This window comes from Thalia democratica, chromosome 9 (genome assembly GCF_965202585.1).
Source record: "Thalia democratica chromosome 9, ktThaDemo2.hap1.1, whole genome shotgun sequence".
Classification (NCBI taxonomy): domain Eukaryota; kingdom Metazoa; phylum Chordata; class Thaliacea; order Salpida; family Salpidae; genus Thalia; species Thalia democratica.
The window spans coordinates 25,849,915-25,874,731 of NC_139173.1; the positions used below are offsets into that span (position 1 = coordinate 25,849,915).

At 31.1% G+C, this 24,817-nt stretch overlaps 9 protein-coding genes across 9 annotated transcripts; 8 read left to right on the top strand and 1 right to left on the bottom strand.

Moving 5' to 3' along the window:
- Window positions 1-1,939: 1,939 nt before the first annotated feature.
- On the bottom strand, window positions 1,940-10,737 carry LOC145845060 (4-hydroxyphenylpyruvate dioxygenase-like). The gene is made up of 9 exons (XM_082952480.1): window positions 10,707-10,737; window positions 10,418-10,505; window positions 9,542-9,677; window positions 9,126-9,322; window positions 8,894-8,971; window positions 8,048-8,282; window positions 7,411-7,533; window positions 4,982-5,098; window positions 1,940-2,584 (listed from the first exon to the last, which is right to left on the bottom strand). The coding sequence occupies exons 1-9, from the start codon at window positions 10,735-10,737 to the stop codon at window positions 2,501-2,503; spliced, it is 1,089 nt and encodes a 362-aa protein (XP_082808606.1). The 3' UTR covers window positions 1,940-2,500.
- Window positions 10,738-13,466: 2,729 nt separating this feature from the next.
- Window positions 13,467-13,877, top strand: LOC145845061 (histone H3). Its single transcript, XM_082952482.1, has one exon. The coding sequence runs from the start codon at window positions 13,467-13,469 to the stop codon at window positions 13,875-13,877; it is 411 nt and encodes a 136-aa protein (XP_082808608.1).
- Window positions 13,878-14,057: 180 nt separating this feature from the next.
- LOC145845062 (histone H4-like) lies at window positions 14,058-14,369 on the top strand. The gene has a single exon (XM_082952483.1). It carries the CDS (start codon window positions 14,058-14,060, stop codon window positions 14,367-14,369), a length of 312 nt encoding a protein of 103 aa, XP_082808609.1.
- Window positions 14,370-14,551: 182 nt separating this feature from the next.
- LOC145844219 (histone H2A) lies at window positions 14,552-14,932 on the top strand. Its single transcript, XM_082951591.1, has one exon. It carries the CDS (start codon window positions 14,552-14,554, stop codon window positions 14,930-14,932), a length of 381 nt encoding a protein of 126 aa, XP_082807717.1.
- A 163-nt stretch (window positions 14,933-15,095) lies between these two features.
- Window positions 15,096-15,455, top strand: LOC145845063 (histone H2B 1/2-like). The gene has a single exon (XM_082952484.1). It carries the CDS (start codon window positions 15,096-15,098, stop codon window positions 15,453-15,455), a length of 360 nt encoding a protein of 119 aa, XP_082808610.1.
- A 5,266-nt stretch (window positions 15,456-20,721) lies between these two features.
- LOC145845064 (histone H3) lies at window positions 20,722-21,132 on the top strand. The gene has a single exon (XM_082952486.1). It carries the CDS (start codon window positions 20,722-20,724, stop codon window positions 21,130-21,132), a length of 411 nt encoding a protein of 136 aa, XP_082808612.1.
- Window positions 21,133-21,312: 180 nt separating this feature from the next.
- LOC145845065 (histone H4-like) lies at window positions 21,313-21,624 on the top strand. Its single transcript, XM_082952487.1, has one exon. The coding sequence runs from the start codon at window positions 21,313-21,315 to the stop codon at window positions 21,622-21,624; it is 312 nt and encodes a 103-aa protein (XP_082808613.1).
- A 182-nt stretch (window positions 21,625-21,806) lies between these two features.
- LOC145844220 (histone H2A) lies at window positions 21,807-22,187 on the top strand. The gene has a single exon (XM_082951592.1). It carries the CDS (start codon window positions 21,807-21,809, stop codon window positions 22,185-22,187), a length of 381 nt encoding a protein of 126 aa, XP_082807718.1.
- A 163-nt stretch (window positions 22,188-22,350) lies between these two features.
- LOC145845066 (histone H2B 1/2-like) lies at window positions 22,351-22,710 on the top strand. The gene has a single exon (XM_082952488.1). The coding sequence runs from the start codon at window positions 22,351-22,353 to the stop codon at window positions 22,708-22,710; it is 360 nt and encodes a 119-aa protein (XP_082808614.1).
- Window positions 22,711-24,817: the final 2,107 nt, after the last annotated feature.

A 24,817-nucleotide genomic window follows, 5' to 3' on the forward strand; every position in this document is an offset into this window, starting at 1 on the left:
CGGCATATATGAAAATGACACTGAGCTTTCGAAGTATGTTTGTGGCTTGAAGTGCAGCGGCATTGACTTCGAAATATCCTGGGAAGTTATAAAAAGAGCACAGCCTATAGCCGACGGCAATAGCCCAATATGTAGGCTGTGTCTCAAAGAAGCATCAGCCGTTGTGTATGCACTGAAAGACAAGAGATGCCTAAACAAAAGAAGCGAATTTGTATTGTCTTGTAGACATATAAAAAAGTCGCTTTTAAAGTTTAACAAGTTTTAATTTCATCTTAAAATAACCTAAATTTCAATTTGCATCTTTATTTTATCTTTATCTCTTTCAATTATCTGTCCTAATATATAGTTACTCACTGAAGTTTTTTGAATTTTTGCTAGTTTATTGTCGATTGGTAAATTAATTTTTGCACAAACCGTTTTGCATGATTTTTGATAGTTTCAAAATAACGTCATAATCTATTAATGCAAAAAATTTTTAACTTTCATTAGTGATTTTGTTTTGTGCTTTATTTTGAACTTGTTTTGAAGCTGATGAGTGTATAGTCACGAAACTCGAGTCCTTTGAGTTTTGCATTGTAACGCCTCTGGCTATAAATTAAATTCAGCAAAAGAGTTTTCTCTAATTAGGGGTTTTTTTATTAATTTGTTAACTTTCTAAATTGCCGCCTTAGATTGAATTATTAGATTTGTGGCAGCTCAAGCTGAACTTCCTATGTGCTAAATTGTGAGTATTGTCATTAATCTCTTATTTTCTAGTTCTGTCTCTTAAATTGAAATTTCTAATAAAGTTAAATTGAAGTTAATTTTACTGTGGTTTGCATAAATTTGAATAACTAAACTCTGCTGTTGATAAAATTAAATTGAAGTTAATTGTACTTTTGGTTTGCATAAATTTGAATAAATAAACTCTGCTGTTGATAAAATTAAATTGAAGTTAATTGTACTTTTGATTTTGCATAAATTTAAATAACTAAACTTTGGTGTTAATAGATCATTATATTGAAATTATCTGTAATTTGGTTACATAAAATTGAATAAATAAGCTTTGTTGTGGATAATTAATTAAGAAGCAAGCTGCTTTTGGTGCTCTTAATAATCTCTGAAATTTACAAATCAAATTTAATTAATTTAAATATCTAAATATCTAAAATATCTAAATTTAATTAAACAACTAGTGAGCCACACCTAACTCTTAGTATAGCATAATGAGTAATAGATCCAAGCCCCCCAAAAAGGATAGTATGTTCTCTAAAGAGAACATACATCATACTTTAGACAAGGTCAACAACCCCGAAACTCGCTGTAGCCAGCGTAACATTGACAGAGGGATCAACAAAAGGGGTGTTGACCCACACTCTTCGCGCCGTAGCCAACCTGGTCCATCAGACCAACCACAAGCAACGTGCGAAAGATAGCATCTTTAAATAAAACTTTTAAATAATAAAGCCCTCAAGGTGGGCTCAAAGTGAAAAATTTAATTTATTAAGTTAAATAACTTAATTCTATATATTTATATATATATACCACAGATGTTTTTGTTTCAAAACTTATTTCCGACTAACGGCGTTTCACTGCTCTCAAATAAGTTTAAGAACAGATCTACGGAGTCTCAAAAAAGCTCTAAGAATAGAAAGCTGTAATATATATACTTATTCTTTTATATTTTATAAAAGATTTACTTAAACAAATATGTTAAAATATTTTTACTTGAAAAATTCTCTACTTCTTAATATCACCTAAACGATTTTTATCTAAATGTTTCAAACTAGGGGATTTTTTTGTTTGACAATGTCAATCTGCAGCACGCGACGCGGTTGGTAGTATTTTTTTTGGTCATCATCAACAAAGTTGAGATGTTTCGCGCTATCAATAATGAATAATGAACTTCATCCCACGATCAACAGCATCCAGGACAAACTACAAAACAACTATTGTGCAAACTTTGTTTTATTTTTTTAGAAGCTATTTGATTAAAACACATTTTAATTACAAAAAGTAATTATTCAACAAAAAAAATAAAAATAAAATAACAGTGAGCTATTTTTTTATTTTACATCTAATTAAAAGAGTGTTACTTTTAGTTAGAATACAAACTAGTTTGTAATGATTTGTTTTGCTTAAAATTAGAATTTTACAAGATTGTATGATAAGAATATACAAAACTTGTTACCTTGAAAAACTTAATAATTTTTATATAAAAATAATTTAAAGAAAAACACAGTTAATATTACATTAGTTAAGTACATAGCTGACGCAAATAATTTAAAAAAAATTAGTATGTAGTTTTATAAAAAGTTTTTTTTTCAATGTTGCTTTTAAGCACCTTATTTAAAATTAAAAACTAAAAATATTCTTTTTAAACAACATGTAAATAAAAACCACTGTATCATCAAGATCACATCAAGCAAAAACAAAAAAGTTTATAAATTTGAGACGATTTTATAATTGCTAACTTTTTTTTTTCGTTTTAAAAGTTAGTTAGTTCAAACAGCTTTTTTTATTAATTCTCAGTCAAGTTTCCGCGTGCATTTTGGTCAATTTCGATCGCTGTAAACAACGTTTTAAAGTTTCCTGCTCCGAAACCCTGTAAAAATGTAAATTTTATGTTTTAAGCTTTTTCTTGTTAAGTTACGCCTAAAACTGCCATAGTTAAGGATAAAATTTAAGTTTTTAGTCTGCCCTTTTTTAGAGAAGAATGGTAAAGCTTATGAGAACTTAAATAATGAACTTTTATCTAAAATACCATAAAAAAGCTGTCGCAATTCTAAAAACTAAACACACAGAATGAGATTTCGTTTATTAACCCCTTTTTAATTCTGCTGAAAACTACATACTTATATATATATATATATATATTTGTATATATATATATATATATATATATATATATAATAAGGTTAATGTTTAAACGTAAACACTTTCAACTGAGCCCACTTGAAGGGCTTTTAAATAATTTATTCAAATGGCGATTTTAAAAATTCTGGAACATATGTTTCACAAAACTTTAATTTTTCATAAAGCTTTGATCATCAGCCAGTTAAATTCAAAATACAAAGCACTGTACTAAACAAAGATACAAAAGTTATGCAAAAAAACAAAAAACAGTATGACGTAATATTGTACATTACAAATATTCAGTACAAAAATCGATCTACCCTCTAACTAATTAAACAACTAAAATTAACGAAAATATAATTACTATATATATATATATATATAGTAATATATATTACTAAATTAGATAAATCTAACGAGGAGTAAAGTTAAAATTTAATTTCAGTTTAAATAGAAGAGTTATTTCAAAATGTTAATAAGTTTGAAAGCAGACTGTAATTCATAGCTTATTGAAAAACAAAAAAAATCGATGATTTCACCAAAAATATTATGTTAGGTATTATGGTTAACACAACCTAACACAGAACTTAATAATATAAACTTGGTATGTCATTTTTAAGTTTTTTATTTGAATTATAATTTAATTTATTATATATTGTTTGAACACATGATATAAGTTTATTTTTTCTTTCGTTTTTTTAATCCACTACTATCCTTAATAATCTTGTTAGAAATACTTATTTCTATATAATTCTTACTTGTCTTTCTAAAAGTTGTACTATTTTAGTTAGGTTATAAAGTGCAGTTTTTAGAAAGACCAGTAAAAATCAGATTATACAGAACTTTAAAGAACAAAATAATTAAAACTATGTGTTCGAAAAATGTTCAACAAAATTAAACAATAGTTTAAAAAACAAATTGAAGAATGACATTTCAAACTTGTAAAATTAAGTTTTTTTTAAATGAATTTCTTAATTTGATTACAGTTATCATTTATAATTATTCTTAGATACAGTACACTACAAAATACTGTTGGTGATCGTTTTTTAAGTTAAACTGTTAGTTTTTCATATATTAATAATACTACGATATTTTTAGAATTTAAGTTATTAAAATCTTAAAGTATCGTAAAAGGCTCACTTGCTTGCTGATAAAGGTTTTAAAAGAACTATGAGCAAAGACAATTAGTTTAAATATAATCTATGTATATTTTTAAAGTAAAATTATAATGTAATCAACAGTATTTTTTATATATAAATAAGTTTTTAGTTATTTATAGTCTGTTATCAAACTTGTTTACATATTGAAATATATACTTCTTAATCAAGATTATTTTTTAACTTTATTCCTTGTTAAACATATCTAAACAAATAATACAATACATATTCTCTAAAGTAGTTATTTTTGATCAGAATTACAAATGTTTTAATTAACAAAAGATCTCTTTTTAGTTTCATATTGCTTATTCAACGAAAAAAAAAGCGCTCAAAAAATTTGGTCCAAGGAATCCTGGTGTACGAAAAAACTTTTCAGTTATGGAGTCATGCACCAGGATACAGTTTAATGTCATGCCCAGGACATGTTAAGTGTTTTATCTTAAGAGCTGAGATAGCTTATTTTTAATAAATTGTTACTACTATAAATTAACAATAACTTTAAAAGATAAAATCAAACAAAGTATAAACTTTTTAAATCAAATAAAAAACGGATTGCTAATCTGTTTTCATTTCTTAAGTACTAATGTTATCACTATCAATTAGTATTTCTTGGAATACTATGAACTATATAACTTTTATTTGAAAATTAACTAAAATATTTCTTCAAAAGATAGAAAAACGTTTTACGCTCCTTTTTTTTGTATGTTTTAGTTTTTGTTTTAAAAATAGTAGTTTGAAACATTTGAAAACGAATATTCATATGTCTAGTTGTATGTACCAATATAAGTTTTGTTTAGTCAGATAAATTGTAAGATTAAATATAACTTCATTTTAACAAACCTGTAGCTAAAAACGTAAAAGATGATTTTTTTGTACATATGAACTACTCTTTTGTTTATAAAGGCTTTAGTTGTTAAATTAGCGCTTTTTTTAGTAGATGGTATAACAATTACCTTTATATTTTTTTATATCTATTCAATACTGTTTACCTGGTGGTTTTCACGCTGGATGCACTCAATAAAAAATGTTGGTCTATCTTGCATAGGTTTAGTAAATATTTGCAACAAGTAGCCGTTTTCATCAAAATCAACTAAAATCTTGTTTTTCTGAAACACAATTACGCTATGCTTAGTGGTCAAAATAGACATAATGAGATTATATAATATAAAGTAAAAAAAAAATTAATAACTACAAAGTCCCCGAAAATATTGCACAAATTTAGTAGAAAGTACAAAAACTTTTTCATGCAGTTAAAAAAAGTATAAAACATGCAAAGCTTCTTTTTTGTTTTTTAAGAATGAAACTTTTAATTTATTAGAAATATTACATCCAAGCTGTTAAATTAAACTGAGTAACAAATTTATAATGTACTTTTATAATTTAAAATTATAAACTACTTTTCTAGCGCTTTACGTAATTCTGAATAGTCTAAATGCAGATGTAGTTGTAGTGTAAAGTGTAACAAAATTTCAAGTACTGTTTATAACAAATAATAGTGAAACATGAAATAAATTAAGAGTTATCAAAGTAGGGATAACGTAATTGCTGTAAAACATAAATATTTGTTGTTTAGAGATGTATTGAAAAATTATTGATAGACGATTATTGTTATATTGAACTCATTTATTTAAATAAAACAAAAGTATAGCAACTTATTATAAAACTAATTAGTTCAAAATGCATTAATACAAGAACAACCGAATTGTACAGTGCTAAATAATTAGAACATTTTTTTATAAAATATAGTATTACATAATATATTTTTGATATTTTTAATAACTGTAATTTAATAACTGGATTTAAAGAAAGGAAAACCATTATATAAAATGGAAATAAATATTTCGACTAGTCATAAAACTTAATGGGAGAATAGCTTAGGCATACTAAAATAAGTACAACTTCGTGGCATGATGTTTTTGTTTAATCATAAAAATACTATAATCAGTGTATTTTTACAAAGATTGAAACATAATTTGTTTTCAATCATAATTACTTAAAACCTGAAGTTGTATAAAATAACACTTTTGTAGTTTAGAAAATAATAAAAATGTTTAAAATTCAATTTCAAAATATATGCTGTAGTAACTATAAGTTTATTGAAACATAGAAAACCTCTGAAGAATAGAATAGGAAATTTTTAAAAACGAAAGACAAATATGTTTGTTATATTTAATCGCTTGTTATAACTAATTAGCAAAGTCAAACTAGCACAATCTAAACGTCATGTTTTAATTGCGTAGTCATTAGTCTTAATGCATTTGTTTGGCAATAGTCATCAATGTTTTGAAATTTACAAATCGTGTGTTGCAACTTTAATAACTGTATAACTAATTTTATAACTAAATTTTGAAAGTTTTGAATAACCTTGAATTTTTTGACTTTTGAGAAGTAGTCAAATATCTCATCCATTATTGTAAAATCTTAAATGGACCGTACTTCTTGTTTACAAAAGGTAAAACAACTCAGTCACAGTATAAAACTAGATGATTTAATACTTTGAATATATTTTCATCTTATTTATGTCATTTTTAAAGATTTCTTTATTAACTATTTTAAAACAAACACAGTTTTTACTTTTTTTTCTTTAATACTGACTTCAGAGTTTAGACTATACGTATAAGTACAATGTTATACAAATCTCTTCTCTAGAGTTAAACAGTTCAAACGTACCTACTACTTAATTACTTTTTATAAATAGAAATTTAACACCTTTTATCGCCTTCTGAAAAAAAAAGTGTCAATTTATTAGAAAATATAACTATCATAAATGAGTTATTCAAAACTATCTCCTTCTAGATTACTAAAATAATTAAAACCAGAGTTATTTACTAAAATACAATACAACACACAGTTTATGCCAAAAAGTAATGCATTATATTATAGACTTACATATAACCAATAATGTACTATTACCCCTTTCAACTCACAGATTTGTACGTCATGATATCTTAATTTTTGTATATAGACCAATTTTGCACCAAATTAAGCAGTAGTTTAGAGAAAATACTTATGCTTACGCATAAAGGCAAATCATGTGTAAACTAGTGTTTGTTTTGTACCATATAATATATATATGACTAACAATATATAATAAAAACTAAACAAACGTTTGAGTGCGCTTTAAAGTTAATTGTAAAGTAGATTATATAAAACTTAAGACATGTTTAAACATTTATTTTTTAAACTATTTTAAAGCTTCTAGAACCTAACAACAGACATATTCAACTTGTATCAAAAACATTAAGTCTAAAAACACAAAAAAAATTATTGGATGTATTTTGATATATATTTGTTTGGTTTTTCAATTTAAGTGTTTATATTTTACAGATACATTTTATTTCAAGATTTATTAAACACTGAACACTTATTTTCTAACATGTTAAGACTATTACAACATTTTATTTTCAAAAAAGCTAACCTTTAAAAGTTCCATATCTTCTTTAACCACCGTTTTTGAGTTGGCTAGATTTTTTTTCAAGCAATCATAGTATGTGTCTGGAATAGATAAAAATTCCATGCCACGCTCTCTGAGTTTAGTGACCTAGTAATTTTATTTATCTGATATGAGTAATTTATTTGAAATGTTTGTACTTAAAAAGGACGTTTTACGACATATAACTTATAAAGAAAAACTTTTCGGATGCTTATTTTATGTTATTAAAAGTATAAACATATACAAGAAACCAGCTTTTTTTTTGTAGCAAAAAGTTTTATTTACTAAAATTTTGATATTACACTGCATAAATTGTTTATTTAAAGGTTACAAACAGATGATATATTCAAATTAGTTTTCTAACTTATTCTCTTCATTAAAAAAAATATGAGATACTTTTAATTGCTAAAAGAAAGAAATATATAAGACAAAAAAAAACACTTTAAAAAAACTATTTTACGCTGTATAAAATCGTAAAAAATATTTTATGAATCAATCAAGTTTTTTAATACTGGTATAAAATTGAGCCTGCCAAAACAGACGTTTTCAAACATTAACTAAATTATATAAGTATGTACTTTTAGTAGCAAAGAATTACACTAATATTGTCAAGTAAACTAACAGTATCAATGACATTATTAGTTCGAAGTGCAATATGTTGTACTCCTGCGCCTCCGTTGTAGTCGCAATACTCCTGAATCTGGCTCTTCCTTTTTCCTGGAGCCGGCTCATTTATCGGCATTTTAATAGTTTCTTTGTGATTAGTAACGACAATTGAACGTAATGCACTGTAATCAGTGTGCATCAGTTTATCGTCAATGCTCCAGAAGCGATGGAAAAGTAAATTATTTTCGTACCTTTAAATAACATTTTTTTATTAAAAACTGTCCTAATGTAGTCAGTTTAAATTAGTTTTTTTCAAATATCTAGGGTAAACTAAAGTTATAACAACTAGTTGCATATTATGTTGTTTAAATTTTCCAAAACTATTTTTGCTATACTTGATAAGTTTTAAGAAAACAAGTTTTTAAAGTATTTTTTAGAGTTTCATAAATAATGTAAAAAAAAGTGTATAGTATTCTTTGTAAGACCTACTCCATTTTTAAAAAATTTCATTTATTTTGCAGGACTTTTAAACAGTATTTCTAAGTGAGTTGATTACTTGAATAATTTGTTTATTTACAGATTTTTTCTTAAAACTCTAGCAGTATGTAACTAGATTACTATAAAAAGTATTTTATAAATATTAAAACACGTTAAAACAATTTTGTGTTACCGAAACCAAGCAAAGAAACTTGTCTTTTACTTTTTGATCATAATGTTAAGGTACGACTACTAGTCAGTACAAAACTTATTCTCTATCTCTAACAAGAGTTAAAGTGTACATGTTGGTTTAAGAGTCTTAAAATATGTACAACTAAGTTGAAAACTTGTTTTGTAGCAAAATTATTCCGTATAAAACAATTACCAGTCAGATGCTTCATTCATCTTATTTTCTGGTTGATTTCCTACACAATGGTCGATAAAAAGGAGATTTGATTTGGGTCTGCAATTGTAAATACTTTTTATTTTGTTTTAATTCGAAACTTAAAGTTTCCTTTTAAAAGCACGAAAGGTACTTCTATTATGCAATATAAATGCGTAAAGACAGGAAGGAACAGTTTTAAAACACAGAACAATCAAAGATGCAATAAACTCACAAGTCTTTATAAATTTTTGGCTCAAATAGTGGAGGTTTGTATCCAGGTAAGAATAATCCATTGTACGCACTACGTTCGACTAATGTGTGCGTGGTGTCACCATAAGTCTTCACGACAGCGTAAGTAACTTTGCCATATTCGTCCTCTTCCTCCCAACAATCTCTGACAATGTCCGCAACGTTTCGTTTTTTCATTTCCTAAATAACATTTTAGTCTTAAATTTACCCTACTCTAAAAACTAAAAATTTTTGTTTAACTTTTATGTTCTTACACGTTATTGCAAGTAGACTACAGAAATAACTCAAAACAATTTGATTAAACTTACAATAAAGAAGAACTGTGTTAATAAACTAAAAGTAAACATACAATACTAAAAAAAAATAAATATATTTAAGCAGACTAGAAACTTGATTTACATCAATAAGTCCCCTGCAATCTTCTACAGAGAAAGCGATATCCTTAACAGCGTCTCCATGTTTTCCAAGGTGAGCTGTAAACTCTTCATTTCCAGGATTTAAAGCTGACTGGAACTCAAAAAGAATATCATTTTGTCTAAAATTTAAAAAAAATCATATTCTAACTTGTTTTAAAAACAAAAAATGATTACATTTACTTAAGATTCTAAAATTAATTTTAATTATTTTCAAAAAAAACAGTTGTATCTTTTATTTTACTTATTTAAATTAAAATTGTGTTAAGTTATATAAGTATTACACAGTATAAATTTTTTCTTTGTAATTCAAATGAGTTTTAATCAATTTCGTAGTGCTAAAAACTACAAAAATATACTACAAGAACTACAACTTAGCTTAAACAAGGGTGTTTTACTAGAATTAGCCAGTTTTAAAGTATTAAAACAACATTTAAACTACAACTCTAGCTTAAAAGCAACATAACGAACAAGTATTTTCATACTAAAGTAATGTTTTTTGTGAGTTTTATATTTCTTGTCTTTAAAGTAGCCGTAAGCAACTACTATGATAGCAGTGTATTTCAAAGTCTAAAACTGTACACAGTAGTGTGCACATGAATAATTTTGCAATGCACAAAAACTTAAATCGGTAGAAAATAGTTCTCGAATTTATTTTGTGATAAATCTTAATCTACTTGTCATAGCTATTGTAAATTGTCTAGTGTGTACAGACTGTATAATTCACTAATCTATGTTGCATATTTTTATAAACATCTTTAAAACAAATGTTCTCAGTGAATAATTAAAAATTTACAGTGTTGTTTAACTAATTTGTAATAACTTTTAATGTTTAAGTCAATATTATAAAAATCCAACTAACTTTACAACGTGACAGACGACATTTCTTTCACCTGTCTCAAGACCTTTGTAAGCAAAAGGTTCAAATCCAAGGTGCGAACAATAAAATGCTGTTCAATTACAATTAAACTACAACTGAAACATGCTTAACAATTCAAAACTGGTGTAACACATAAATGTAAACAACATCGATTGTTCAAAAGAAAGAGAACACTATTAACAAGTACACAATTTACAAAACAAAATACCTTAATAAAATGATGAACTTGTATAAACAAATCTTTTATTTTACAAAGCTTACATCTACTTACTTGATTTAAGCTTTCTAATCTTGTCAAGCATATGAAATAAACCAATTGATTAGCTAAAACATGGTACAAAGAAAAGAAGCAAAAAACTTGTTACCACTTGTTTGTTAGCCTTATGTACGCTATACATAAGTAAACTGAAATTACTGTAACTTGTTGCTTTAAGCTGTGTAGTTTTTATAAATCTAAAGAAGAAGAAAAAACTGGACAAAGCGAAACCAAAACTTTTTTTAGCCTTCATTTTTTTACAGCTTATTATGTGATGGTACAAGTTCCATAATAGGCAAACAACAATGTAAAACTTTGAATCAAGCAAATACTTTGTTTTATATGGTCTATAATTGAATAAGATAACAGTTACTTTGTTTCAAGTTTATATGTTATTGCTACAACAGCTATGTTCTTAACGACATCCGAGAATAAAATGTAACTTATCCTAAGCTGTGTTTTTAACTACATTAACAGTAAGCTAGAGATAACTAGTTACGAATTTTGAAAAGCAAACATTTAGTCAATGAAATCAATGGTACAGAACATTATGATTAATCTAGGTTGAGTAAACTAAGAAATCACTATTAGCAGTAAAGCAGTTAAAACACATGTTTAACTTGGTAAGCACTTCAATCGTAAACTTTAAAAGACAGTACTGTTGTTGTTTCAAAATATGTTTCAAGAAAGTAGTAAGTTGTTCTATGTTGTTTCGACTGACTTTAAAACTTTATGAGAAGTGACAAAACAAAGTTTGAAAAAAAAACTTACTTGCATTATTTTCCAGTTAAAAAGTTTCAAAGATAGATTGAAAGGTTATGAGTGCTGATTGTAAACAAAGCTTTATTCAAACACTAAGTTTGTCAATCTTATTTCTAAACTTTTTCATTTAGATTTTCTTACTCGATTTTATTTTGTATATAATGCTGCTTAAAAAATAAACCAACCTCTTTTTTTACGTAAAATTTTTCATCCAAAAGGTATCAGCTTTTGTTTAAGTTCAAATTTAGTGCTAGTGTTCATAAGCTTTTTCGACTTATTTACTTCTTTGAATTTAATTAACTTTATTTTGTTTGGAAAATTTACAACCAAATCCATTTGTTCACTTTTATCAGCACACTTTATTCGGTTGAAATCTGCAAAGTTAAAGTTCTTAGTTTGATCAAGGTTTAAGTTTAACGAGCAAAATTGCATCAGTTATTTTTTAAACTGTATAACAGCTTCAATCAGTTGTTTGAAACACTAATTGAATGTTAAACTACTTATCTTTTAAACTAGTTTTTCATACACACTGAAAAATAAAGTTTGTGTTTAAATGTAGTTTACAACTTTAAACAAGTATCATCATAGTTACTGTACAGCACGTTTTTGAAAGGTTGTTTGGAAAACATTGTTGTAAGGTAAGTTACTAGTATGTGCAACAACAAAGCTATCTAGTTGTCTGTTTAATAAAAGTTTTGAGTACATTGCTTATGAGTAATCATAAGCAGTAAAGCTAAAAAAAATGAACACTTTTATTCTTTTGGAATTACTTTTTACACATTAGTTTAAACTGTAATTAACTTGAACATACTTGATAGAACTTACGATTAACAAAACTCCATGAAATCGATATAATGAAATTTTGTTTAAGGTAAAAAAAAACCTTGTGCTTTGTTAAAACTTTATTACTTTAGGTGAGCGGCAAAGGAAAACTCAGTCGGGAGTGTGTTAACATGTTTTGTTTCATTTATGTTTTTCTTAATGTATTTAGAGGTGTGCTGTAAGATACAGGCTGTTATTTCTGGACTTTTCAAACTAATGCTTTAAAAAAATTACTTTTAGAACAAGTTAAATATGGTTTCTTTCTTACTGGAACTTTTTCAACATTCTTAATAAGACAACTAAGTTTTTATAAGCATATATGTCTTAAACAAACATGCTAATGCTTATATTAAGAAGTAAAAGGTACCTTGCAAAGCATAACTGCTCAACAGTCAATTCGTCACAGTCAGTAACTCTTGCAAGTATCGTTTTGGTCGCTTTAATATTCATTCATCATGTCTACCACAGCAGTAGCAGCAGTACCAGCGCCAGCCAGGTCTTCCAAGAGACCAAGCGCCAAGAAGGCAGAGCACCCTACTTACAGGGAAATGATTAGCTCTGCCCTTGGAGCAATGAAGGAACGAAAAGGTACATCCCGCCAGAAGATACAAAAGTATATCGCGGACACCTACAAGCTTGACCTCACAGCTTCCAATTCTCACTTGAAGAGAGCACTTACCAGCGGCGTGACCAAAGGTGCTTTTCTCCAGACAACTGGAAAAGGCGCTTCTGGCTCGTTCAAGCTTGCTCCAATGCCAGCTGCTGGGCCCAAGAAGAGGACAAAGAAAGTAGCTAAAAAGCCAGCAGCAAAGAAGGCCCCAGCTAAAAAACCAAAAAAGAAGTGTGCTCCCAAGAAGGCTGCAAAAAAACCAGCAGCCAAAAAGCGACCTGCTAAAAAGTGCGCTCCTAAGAAGGCAGCATCTAAAAAAGCTGCAAGCAAGAAGAAGAAAGTAACCAAGAAGAAGCCGGCAGCCAAAAAAGCATCCAAGAAGAAGAGCTGTAAAAAATAAGTTGTTCTTTTACCCAAGGTCCTTTTCAGGACCACTCAAACAAAATATAACGTAACTCAAAATGCATAAAACAATGCTAAGTTGAAAATATGCAAATTAGACTACACAGCGGAATCGCTCGCGTCCGTGTCTATGCGAACAGTATATAAACTGTCTTGCAACAAACAGTTTTATCATCAAAATGGCTCGTACCAAGCAAACCGCTCGTAAGTCAACCGGAGGCAAGGCTCCAAGGAAACAGCTCGCCACCAAGGCCGCTCGCAAGAGCGCACCCGCTACCGGAGGTGTGAAGAAGCCTCATCGCTACAGGCCCGGCACAGTTGCTCTGAGAGAAATCAGACGCTACCAGAAGTCAACTGAGCTTCTTTTGCGCAAGTTGCCTTTCCAGCGTCTGGTACGCGAAATAGCTCAAGACTTCAAAACTGACTTGAGGTTCCAAAGCAGTGCCGTTATGGCTTTGCAAGAAGCAAGCGAGGCGTACCTCGTTGGTTTGTTCGAAGATACTAACCTTTGCGCGATCCACGCCAAGCGTGTGACAATCATGCCCAAAGACATCCAGCTCGCCAGGAGAATGCGTGGCGAAAGAGCTTAAGCGTTAGCTAAAACCGGTCCTTTTCAGGGCCACCTTAAAACCTTGACAGTGAGAAAAACTTAACCGAACGTAAGTTAAGAGACTTTTTTGAGTATGCAAATTAGTTAGTAGTTACCGTACGCGTCCGTAACAGCTTGTATATAAACTCGACGCACTGACGAAATAAGTATATTCAACAACATGTCTGGACGCGGCAAAGGAGGTAAAGGCTTGGGAAAGGGAGGTGCTAAGCGCCATCGCAAAGTACTTCGCGATAACATCCAAGGCATCACGAAGCCGGCAATCCGCCGTTTGGCTCGCCGAGGCGGAGTTAAGCGAATCTCGGGACTGATTTACGAAGAAACGAGAGGCGTCATGAAAGTTTTCTTGGAAAATGTTATTCGCGATGCAGTAACATACACAGAGCACGCCAAGCGCAAGACCGTCACAGCACTCGACGTCGTGTACGCACTCAAGCGTCAAGGAAGAACCTTGTACGGCTTCGGTGGCTAATCGCTTTTAGCAAACCCGGTCCTTTTTAGGACCACCTAATTCAATATAAAAGTTTTACAACACTTTTGACAAGATTAAGCATTAGCTATGACATATGCAAATTAGTTTTTTGTTCGACGCGGTTAGGTATGAGTTGTATATTGAGCTGTGCAAGCTATCATCACAATCATTCGAACAACAAAATGTCAGGACGTGGTAAAGGATCAAAACTCAAATCTAAGCCGAAGAGCAGGTCTTCCCGTGCAGGACTGCAGTTTCCAGTCGGTCGCGTGCACCGCCTGTTGCGCACCGGCAACTACAGCCAAAGAGTCGGAGCTGGTGCTCCAGTTTATCTGGCTGCCGTTCTCGAGTACTTGAGCGCAGAAGTGCTCGAGCTTGCCGGTAACGCTGCTCGTGACAACAAGAAAAGCAGGATCATTCCTCGCCATTTGCAACTAGCTATTCGCAACGACGAAGAGTTGAACAAACTTCTCGGAGGCGTCACAATTGCTCAAGGTGGTGTTCTTCCAAACATCCAGGCAGTACTATTGCCTAAGAAGACCGCTTCAAAAAAGTCAGCCTAAGTTAAAAAAAACCAGGTCCTTTTCAGGACCACCAAAATATTTACAACAAACGAGAGAATTGTGAAGTGAGAGAAACCAGCTATCGTTCGCGTACGGAACTATGCTAATTTGCATAATTTTTCAGGATATAAACCGGCGCCGAGACAGAAGTCCACACATCATCATGACAGCAACCAAAGGCGCGAAGAAGTCAGTAGCCAAGACCGCTCCGGTCGACGGCAAGAAGAAGCGAAGGAGGAGAAACAAAGAAAGCTTTGGCATCTACGTGTACAAAGTTTTGAAGCAAGTGCACCCCGACACCGGAATTTCCAGCAAGGCAATGGGAATCATGAACTCATTTGTCAACGACATCTTCGAGCGCATTGCAGCAGAGGCTTCACGTTTGGCTCATTACAACAAGAGGTCAACTGTTAGCAGCCGCGAAATTCAAACTGCTGTCAGGCTCTTGCTCCCCGGCGAGTTGTCAAAGCACGCAGTTTCAGAAGGAACTAAAGCTGTTACCAAATACACCAGCTCAAAATAAACGCTAAACAACCGGTCCTTTTTAGGACCACCATTTGAATAGAACCAGCTGTTCATGTTTACTTAAAGTACAAGAATATAAGCTTAGTACAAATAAATTCTTATTTGTGTAAATTAAAAACTCATATACTTGAATGAACACACTTTTTTTTTGTTTCAAATACTTTATAAACTTGTAACTCGTTATATTGTAGAAAAAGCATTGCATTAGTCTAAAAACAGTAGTAGTGCTTGTAATCAAATGGTTTGTAAAAGATGTTTAACTAACTTGATTTTGTTGTCCGTAAGATTTTTCATCTGAATACTTTTTGTACAAAACACTTGTTTTTATTCATTTGCTGAAGTTCTGTTGAAACATTCAATAAATAAGTGCTTACAAAAAAGTATCATCTTCTTAAACAAAAATGTATATCACTTATAACATGCAAAAACTTAGTTGTAACTTTATTTTAAGTTGTTGTTGATTATTAGTAACACAACCGAGCTTTAACTTTTTAAACGAGTTCTTCTTATCAACTTAACTGCAATTGAAGCCATGTAACACGTTTTAAAAAGTTACGAATACATAAATGAATACAAAAATGGTTGTTCAAAACAAAAAATTACAGATGTGTTTTCAAGTAAAACAACATATTCCTTCTTTCAAAGCTAACTTCTGTTTAGCATATTCAAGAAACATTTTCAATTCAAAACATAAACACACAAAACAAACCAGCTCATTGGTTGAAACTTGGTAAAACACAAAAAAGTAGCTGCTTGTACTTTTTTAAGTAATTTATTATTCTAGTTTTCAAAGTAAAAGGTACTTGTTTTAACTAGATATGAGACAACTTACTGACCTTTAACAACTCTAGTAGTTTGTTGAAAGTTATGTTTCTACATATCTAAAGTAATCAGGACCACCAGTTGATTTAAGCAGCTACTAATGTCGAGTAAACAGTGTCAAACAAGCTTAAACTAAGCGACAAAAAATGTACAAATTTATATCTACATTGTGCGTGTTGGTAAAAAGTAACAGTTAGTGTATTTCAATAACTTCTAAATAAACTTTCTAAAACTGAATTTCTCTGTTTTTATTTCTACTAGTTAGTTACACTTACTTCAGTTTTTGTAGTTCTACTTGACATTTTAAACTACTTTTGATAATGTAGAATAAGTTTTTCTGCTTCACTAGTATTTAAATGTTAGGTAAAAATGTTTTTTAATGGGAATTTTCTTGTTTAACTTATTGTTTAAACAAAACTTATTCTAGTTCATTTTACTTTGTAAACTTGTTTTTCAAACACTCAATACATATTTGTTGTTAGTTTAATAAAAAAATCAATCTGTCACTAACTAAAAATTTATGCTTAAATAAGACATTATATTAAATGAGAAGAAAAATTTACTTTGCGTTGATACTAAAAATGCTCAATGATATTTGTTTAAGGTCTGATTGTCAAATAAGTATTAGTTTTATTTATCAGAATGCAAATGAAACAATAAAAAACTGTTTAAAAGTTGAACAGTCAAACTAATGTAGACAACAGTGATTGTTTAAAACAAACATACAATTGAAATAATCTTTCTGCTTACAAAGCTCATACTTGTTTTGTTGAACTCATTTTTTCTGTGGCTATGACAAATTACAAAATGATTCCACGGTAAAAAAGAACAGCTTGTTACAATTTTTTGTAACTCTTTTTTAAACTATGTATGAGACAACTCAAAACGACGATACTTGTTTGTTTTAAGCTATGTACTTTTTAAATCTAAAGATTAGGTGGATCACCAATTAATTACACAAGCTACTAATGACTACTAAACTCAACAACACAAATAAACATACTTAATCAACTTTGTGGTGATAAAGAATCAAAAACATATTTCCTTCCAAATTATAAAGCCCATTATTTATTAAATACCTAGCTTGCCAAATTTCTCTACTATACTTTTTTTATGCAACTGTTAAGAAGGGAACTCTAGCTAGATAACTGCTCTAATCCTTACTTTATTGCTTACTATTATCGAATGCTTAGTGAAAAGCTTTAACTAACTTGAGTGTCTTTTTCGTGGCTTTTTTCCTTTTAACTTTCTTTTCCAAATAAAACTTATTCTCATTAACTTTGTGGACATTTTTTAATTCAATATTTCATTTGTTTTTTAGTTTATTAAAAAAATACTGTGCCTACGTCACTGTAAAAACTATTTGTATTTTTCAATGAAAATAGTACGCTTAAACAGAAATAAAAATAAAACTTTGACTTATTAACTGAAAACGTTTTAAACTGTTAATAACAAACAATGTTTAGTGTCCTTAAAAAATGCTGTTCAATTACAATTAAACTACAACTGAAACATGCTTAACAATTCAAAACTGGTGTAACACATAAATGTAAACAACATCGATTGTTCAAAAGAAAGAGAACACTATTAACAAGTACACAATTTACAAAACAAAATACCTTAATAAAATGATGAACTTGTATAAACAAATCTTTTATTTTACAAAGCTTACATCTACTTACTTGATTTAAGCTTTCTAATCTTGTCAAGCATATGAAATAAACCAATTGATTAGCTAAAACATGGTACAAAGAAAAGAAGTAAAAAACTTGTTACCACTTGTTTGTTACCCTTATGTACGCTATACATAAGTAAACTGAAATTACTGTAACTTGTTGCTTTAAGCTGTGTAGTTTTTATAAATCTAAAGAAGAAGAAAAAACTGGACAAAGCGAAACCAAAACTTTTTTTAGCCTTCATTTTTTTACAGCTTATTATGTGATGGTACAAGTTCCATAATAGGCAAACAACAATGTAAAACTTTGAATCAAGCAAATACTTTGTTTTATATGGTCTATAATTGAATAAGATAACAGTTACTTTGTTTCAAGTTTATATGTTATTGCTACAACAGCTATGTTCTTAACGACATCCGAGAATAAAATGTAACTTATCCTAAGCTGTGTTTTTAACTACATTAACAGTAAGCTAGAGATAACTAGTTACGAATTTTGAAAAGCAAACATTTAGTCAATGAAATCAATGGTACAGAACATTATGATTAATCTAGGTTGAGTAAACTAAGAAATCACTATTAGCAGTAAAGCAGTTAAAACACATGTTTAACTTGGTAAGCACTTCAATCGTAAACTTTAAAAGACAGTACTGTTGTTGTTTCAAAATATGTTTCAAGAAAGTAGTAAGTTGTTCTATGTTGTTTCGACTGAATTTAAAACTTTATGAGAAGTGACAAAACAAAGTTTGAAAAAAAAAATTACTTGCATTATTTTCCAGTTAAAAAGTTTCAAAGATAGATTGAAAGGTTATGAGTGCTGATTGTAAACAAAGCTTTATTCAAACACTAAGTTTGTCAATCTTATTTCTAAACTTTTTCATTTAGATTTTCTTACTCGATTTTATTTTGTATATAATGCTGCTTAAAAAATAAACCAACCTCTTTTTTTACGTAAAATTTTTCATCCAAAAGGTATCAGCTTTTGTTTAAGTTCAAATTTAGTGCTAGTGTTCATAAGCTTTTTCGACTTATTTACTTCTTTGAATTTAATTAACTTTATTTTGTTTGGAAAATTTACAACCAAATCCATTTGTTCACTTTTATCAGCACACTTTATTCGGTTGAAATCTGCAAAGTTAAAGTTCTTAGTTTGATCAAGGTTTAAGTTTAACGAGCAAAATTGCATCAGTTATTTTTTAAACTGTATAACAGCTTCAATCAGTTGTTTGAAACACTAATTGAATGTTAAACTACTTATCTTTTAAACTAGTTTTTCATACACACTGAAAAATAAAGTTTGTGTTTAAATGTAGTTTACAACTTTAAACAAGTATCATCATAGTTACTGTACAGCACGTTTTTGAAAGGTTGTTTGGAAAACATTGTTGTAAGGTAAGTTACTAGTATGTGCAACAACAAAGCTATCTAGTTGTCTGTTTAATAAAAGTTTTGAGTACATTGCTTATGAGTAATCATAAGCAGTAAAGCTAAAAAAAATGAACACTTTTATTCTTTTGGAATTACTTTTTACACATTAGTTTAAACTGTAATTAACTTGAACATACTTGATAGAACTTACGATTAACAAAACTCCATGAAATCGATATAATGAAATTTTGTTTAAGGTAAAAAAAAACCTTGTGCTTTGTTAAAACTTTATTACTTTAGGTGAGCGGCAAAGGAAAACTCAGTCGGGAGTGTGTTAACATGTTTTGTTTCATTTATGTTTTTCTTAATGTATTTAGAGGTGTGCTGTAAGATACAGGCTGTTATTTCTGGACTTTTCAAACTAATGCTTTAAAAAAATTACTTTTAGAACAAGTTAAATATGGTTTCTTTCTTACTGGAACTTTTTCAACATTCTTAATAAGACAACTAAGTTTTTATAAGCATATATGTCTTAAACAAACATGCTAATGCTTATATTAAGAAGTAAAAGGTACCTTGCAAAGCATAACTGCTCAACAGTCAATTCGTCACAGTCAGTAACTCTTGCAAGTATCGTTTTGGTCGCTTTAATATTCATTCATCATGTCTACCACAGCAGTAGCAGCAGTACCAGCGCCAGCCAGGTCTTCCAAGAGACCAAGCGCCAAGAAGGCAGAGCACCCTACTTACAGGGAAATGATTAGCTCTGCCCTTGGAGCAATGAAGGAACGAAAAGGTACATCCCGCCAGAAGATACAAAAGTATATCGCGGACACCTACAAGCTTGACCTCACAGCTTCCAATTCTCACTTGAAGAGAGCACTTACCAGCGGCGTGACCAAAGGTGCTTTTCTCCAGACAACTGGAAAAGGCGCTTCTGGCTCGTTCAAGCTTGCTCCAATGCCAGCTGCTGGGCCCAAGAAGAGGACAAAGAAAGTAGCTAAAAAGCCAGCAGCAAAGAAGGCCCCAGCTAAAAAACCAAAAAAGAAGTGTGCTCCCAAGAAGGCTGCAAAAAAACCAGCAGCCAAAAAGCGACCTGCTAAAAAGTGCGCTCCTAAGAAGGCAGCATCTAAAAAAGCTGCAAGCAAGAAGAAGAAAGTAACCAAGAAGAAGCCGGCAGCCAAAAAAGCATCCAAGAAGAAGAGCTGTAAAAAATAAGTTGTTCTTTTACCCAAGGTCCTTTTCAGGACCACTCAAACAAAATATAACGTAACTCAAAATGCATAAAACAATGCTAAGTTGAAAATATGCAAATTAGACTACACAGCGGAATCGCTCGCGTCCGTGTCTATGCGAACAGTATATAAACTGTCTTGCAACAAACAGTTTTATCATCAAAATGGCTCGTACCAAGCAAACCGCTCGTAAGTCAACCGGAGGCAAGGCTCCAAGGAAACAGCTCGCCACCAAGGCCGCTCGCAAGAGCGCACCCGCTACCGGAGGTGTGAAGAAGCCTCATCGCTACAGGCCCGGCACAGTTGCTCTGAGAGAAATCAGACGCTACCAGAAGTCAACTGAGCTTCTTTTGCGCAAGTTGCCTTTCCAGCGTCTGGTACGCGAAATAGCTCAAGACTTCAAAACTGACTTGAGGTTCCAAAGCAGTGCCGTTATGGCTTTGCAAGAAGCAAGCGAGGCGTACCTCGTTGGTTTGTTCGAAGATACTAACCTTTGCGCGATCCACGCCAAGCGTGTGACAATCATGCCCAAAGACATCCAGCTCGCCAGGAGAATGCGTGGCGAAAGAGCTTAAGCGTTAGCTAAAACCGGTCCTTTTCAGGGCCACCTTAAAACCTTGACAGTGAGAAAAACTTAACCGAACGTAAGTTAAGAGACTTTTTTGAGTATGCAAATTAGTTAGTAGTTACCGTACGCGTCCGTAACAGCTTGTATATAAACTCGACGCACTGACGAAATAAGTATATTCAACAACATGTCTGGACGCGGCAAAGGAGGTAAAGGCTTGGGAAAGGGAGGTGCTAAGCGCCATCGCAAAGTACTTCGCGATAACATCCAAGGCATCACGAAGCCGGCAATCCGCCGTTTGGCTCGCCGAGGCGGAGTTAAGCGAATCTCGGGACTGATTTACGAAGAAACGAGAGGCGTCATGAAAGTTTTCTTGGAAAATGTTATTCGCGATGCAGTAACATACACAGAGCACGCCAAGCGCAAGACCGTCACAGCACTCGACGTCGTGTACGCACTCAAGCGTCAAGGAAGAACCTTGTACGGCTTCGGTGGCTAATCGCTTTTAGCAAACCCGGTCCTTTTTAGGACCACCTAATTCAATATAAAAGTTTTACAACACTTTTGACAAGATTAAGCATTAGCTATGACATATGCAAATTAGTTTTTTGTTCGACGCGGTTAGGTATGAGTTGTATATTGAGCTGTGCAAGCTATCATCACAATCATTCGAACAACAAAATGTCAGGACGTGGTAAAGGATCAAAACTCAAATCTAAGCCGAAGAGCAGGTCTTCCCGTGCAGGACTGCAGTTTCCAGTCGGTCGCGTGCACCGCCTGTTGCGCACCGGCAACTACAGCCAAAGAGTCGGAGCTGGTGCTCCAGTTTATCTGGCTGCCGTTCTCGAGTACTTGAGCGCAGAAGTGCTCGAGCTTGCCGGTAACGCTGCTCGTGACAACAAGAAAAGCAGGATCATTCCTCGCCATTTGCAACTAGCTATTCGCAACGACGAAGAGTTGAACAAACTTCTCGGAGGCGTCACAATTGCTCAAGGTGGTGTTCTTCCAAACATCCAGGCAGTACTATTGCCTAAGAAGACCGCTTCAAAAAAGTCAGCCTAAGTTAAAAAAAACCAGGTCCTTTTCAGGACCACCAAAATATTTACAACAAACGAGAGAATTGTGAAGTGAGAGAAACCAGCTATCGTTCGCGTACGGAACTATGCTAATTTGCATAATTTTTCAGAATATAAACCGGCGCCGAGACAGAAGTCCACACATCATCATGACAGCAACCAAAGGCGCGAAGAAGTCAGTAGCCAAGACCGCTCCGGTCGACGGCAAGAAGAAGCGAAGGAGGAGAAACAAAGAAAGCTTTGGCATCTACGTGTACAAAGTTTTGAAGCAAGTGCACCCCGACACCGGAATTTCCAGCAAGGCAATGGGAATCATGAACTCATTTGTCAACGACATCTTCGAGCGCATTGCAGCAGAGGCTTCACGTTTGGCTCATTACAACAAGAGGTCAACTGTTAGCAGCCGCGAAATTCAAACTGCTGTCAGGCTCTTGCTCCCCGGCGAGTTGTCAAAGCACGCAGTTTCAGAAGGAACTAAAGCTGTTACCAAATACACCAGCTCAAAATAAACGCTCAACAACCGGTCCTTTTTAGGACCACCATTTGAATAGAACCAGCTGTTCATGTTTACTTAAAGTACAAGAATATAAGCTTAGTACAAATAAATTCTTATTTGTGTAAATTAAAAACTCATATACTTGAATGAACACACTTTTTTTTTGTTTCAAATACTTTATAAACTTGTAACTCGTTATATTGTAGAAAAAGCATTGCATTAGTCTAAAAACAGTAGTAGTGCTTGTAATCAAATGGTTTGTAAAAGATGTTTAACTAACTTGATTTTGTTGTCCGTAAGATTTTTCATCTGAATACTTTTTGTACAAAACACTTGTTTTTATTCATTTGCTGAAGTTCTGTTGAAACATTCAATAAATAAGTGCTTACAAAAAAGTATCATCTTCTTAAACAAAAATGTATATCACTTATAACATGCAAAAACTTAGTTGTAACTTTATTTTAAGTTGTTGTTGATTATTAGTAACACAACCGAGCTTTAACTTTTTAAACGAGTTCTTCTTATCAACTTAACTGCAATTGAAGCCATGTAACACGTTTTAAAAAGTTACGAATACATAAATGAATACAAAAATGGTTGTTCAAAACAAAAAATTACAGATGTGTTTTCAAGTAAAACAACATATTCCTTCTTTCAAAGCTAACTTCTGTTTAGCATATTCAAGAAACATTTTCAATTCAAAACATAAACACACAAAACAAACCAGCTCATTGGTTGAAACTTGGTAAAACACAAAAAAGTAGCTGCTTGTACTTTTTTAAGTAATTTATTATTCTAGTTTTCAAAGTAAAAGGTACTTGTTTTAACTAGATATGAGACAACTTACTGACCTTTAACAACTCTAGTAGTTTGTTGAAAGTTATGTTTCTACATATCTAAAGTAATCAGGACCACCAGTTGATTTAAGCAGCTACTAATGTCGAGTAAACAGTGTCAAACAAGCTTAAACTAAGCGACAAAAAATGTACAAATTTATATCTACATTGTGCGTGTTGGTAAAAAGTAACAGTTAGTGTGTTTCAATAACTTCTAAATAAACTTTCTAAAACTGAATTTCTCTGTTTTTATTTCTACTAGTTAGTTACACTTACTTTAGTTTTTGTAGTTCTACTTGACATTTTAAACTACTTTTGATAATGTAGAATAAGTTTTTCTGATTCACTAGTATTTAAATGTTAGGTAAAAATGTTTTTCAATGGGAATTTTCTTGTTTAACTTATTGTTTAAACAAAACTTTTTCTAGTTCATTTTACTTTGTAAACTTGTTTTTCAAACACTCAATAGATATTTGTTGTTAGTTTAATAAAAAAATCAACCTGTCACTAAATAAAAATTTATGCTTAAATAAGACATTATATTATATTTACTTTGCGTTGATACTAAAAATGCTCAATGATATTTATTTAAGGTCTGATTGTCAAATAAGTATTAGTTTTATTTATCAGAATGCAAATGAAACAATAAAAAACTGTTTAAAAGTTGAACAGTAATGTAAACAACAGTGATTGTTTAAAACAAACATACAATTGAAATAATCTTTCTGCTTACAAAGCTCAAACTTGTTTTGTTGAACTCATTTTTTCTGTGGCAATGACAAATAACGACATGATTCCAAGGTAAAAATGGAACAGCTTGTTACCATTTTTTGTAACTCTTTTTTAAACTATGTATGAGACAACTCAAAACGACGATACTTGTTTGTTTTAAGCTATGTACTTTTTGAATCTAAAGATTAGGTGGATCACCAATTAAATACACAAGCTACTAATGACTACTAAACTCAACAACACAAATACACACACTTAATCAACTTTGTGGTGAAAAAGAATCAAAAAACTATTTCCCTCGAAACTATAAACCCATTATTTATTAAATACCTAGCTTGCTACAATTTCTCTACTATACTTTTTTTATGCAACTGTTAAGAAGGGAACTCTAGCTAGATAACTGCTCTAATCCTTACTTTATTGCTTACTATTATCGAATGCTTAGTGAAAAGCTTTAACTAACTTGAGTGTCTTTTTCGTGGCCTTTTAACTTTCTTTTCCAAATAAAACTTATTCTTATTCATGCTTACTTTGTGGACATTTTTTAATTCA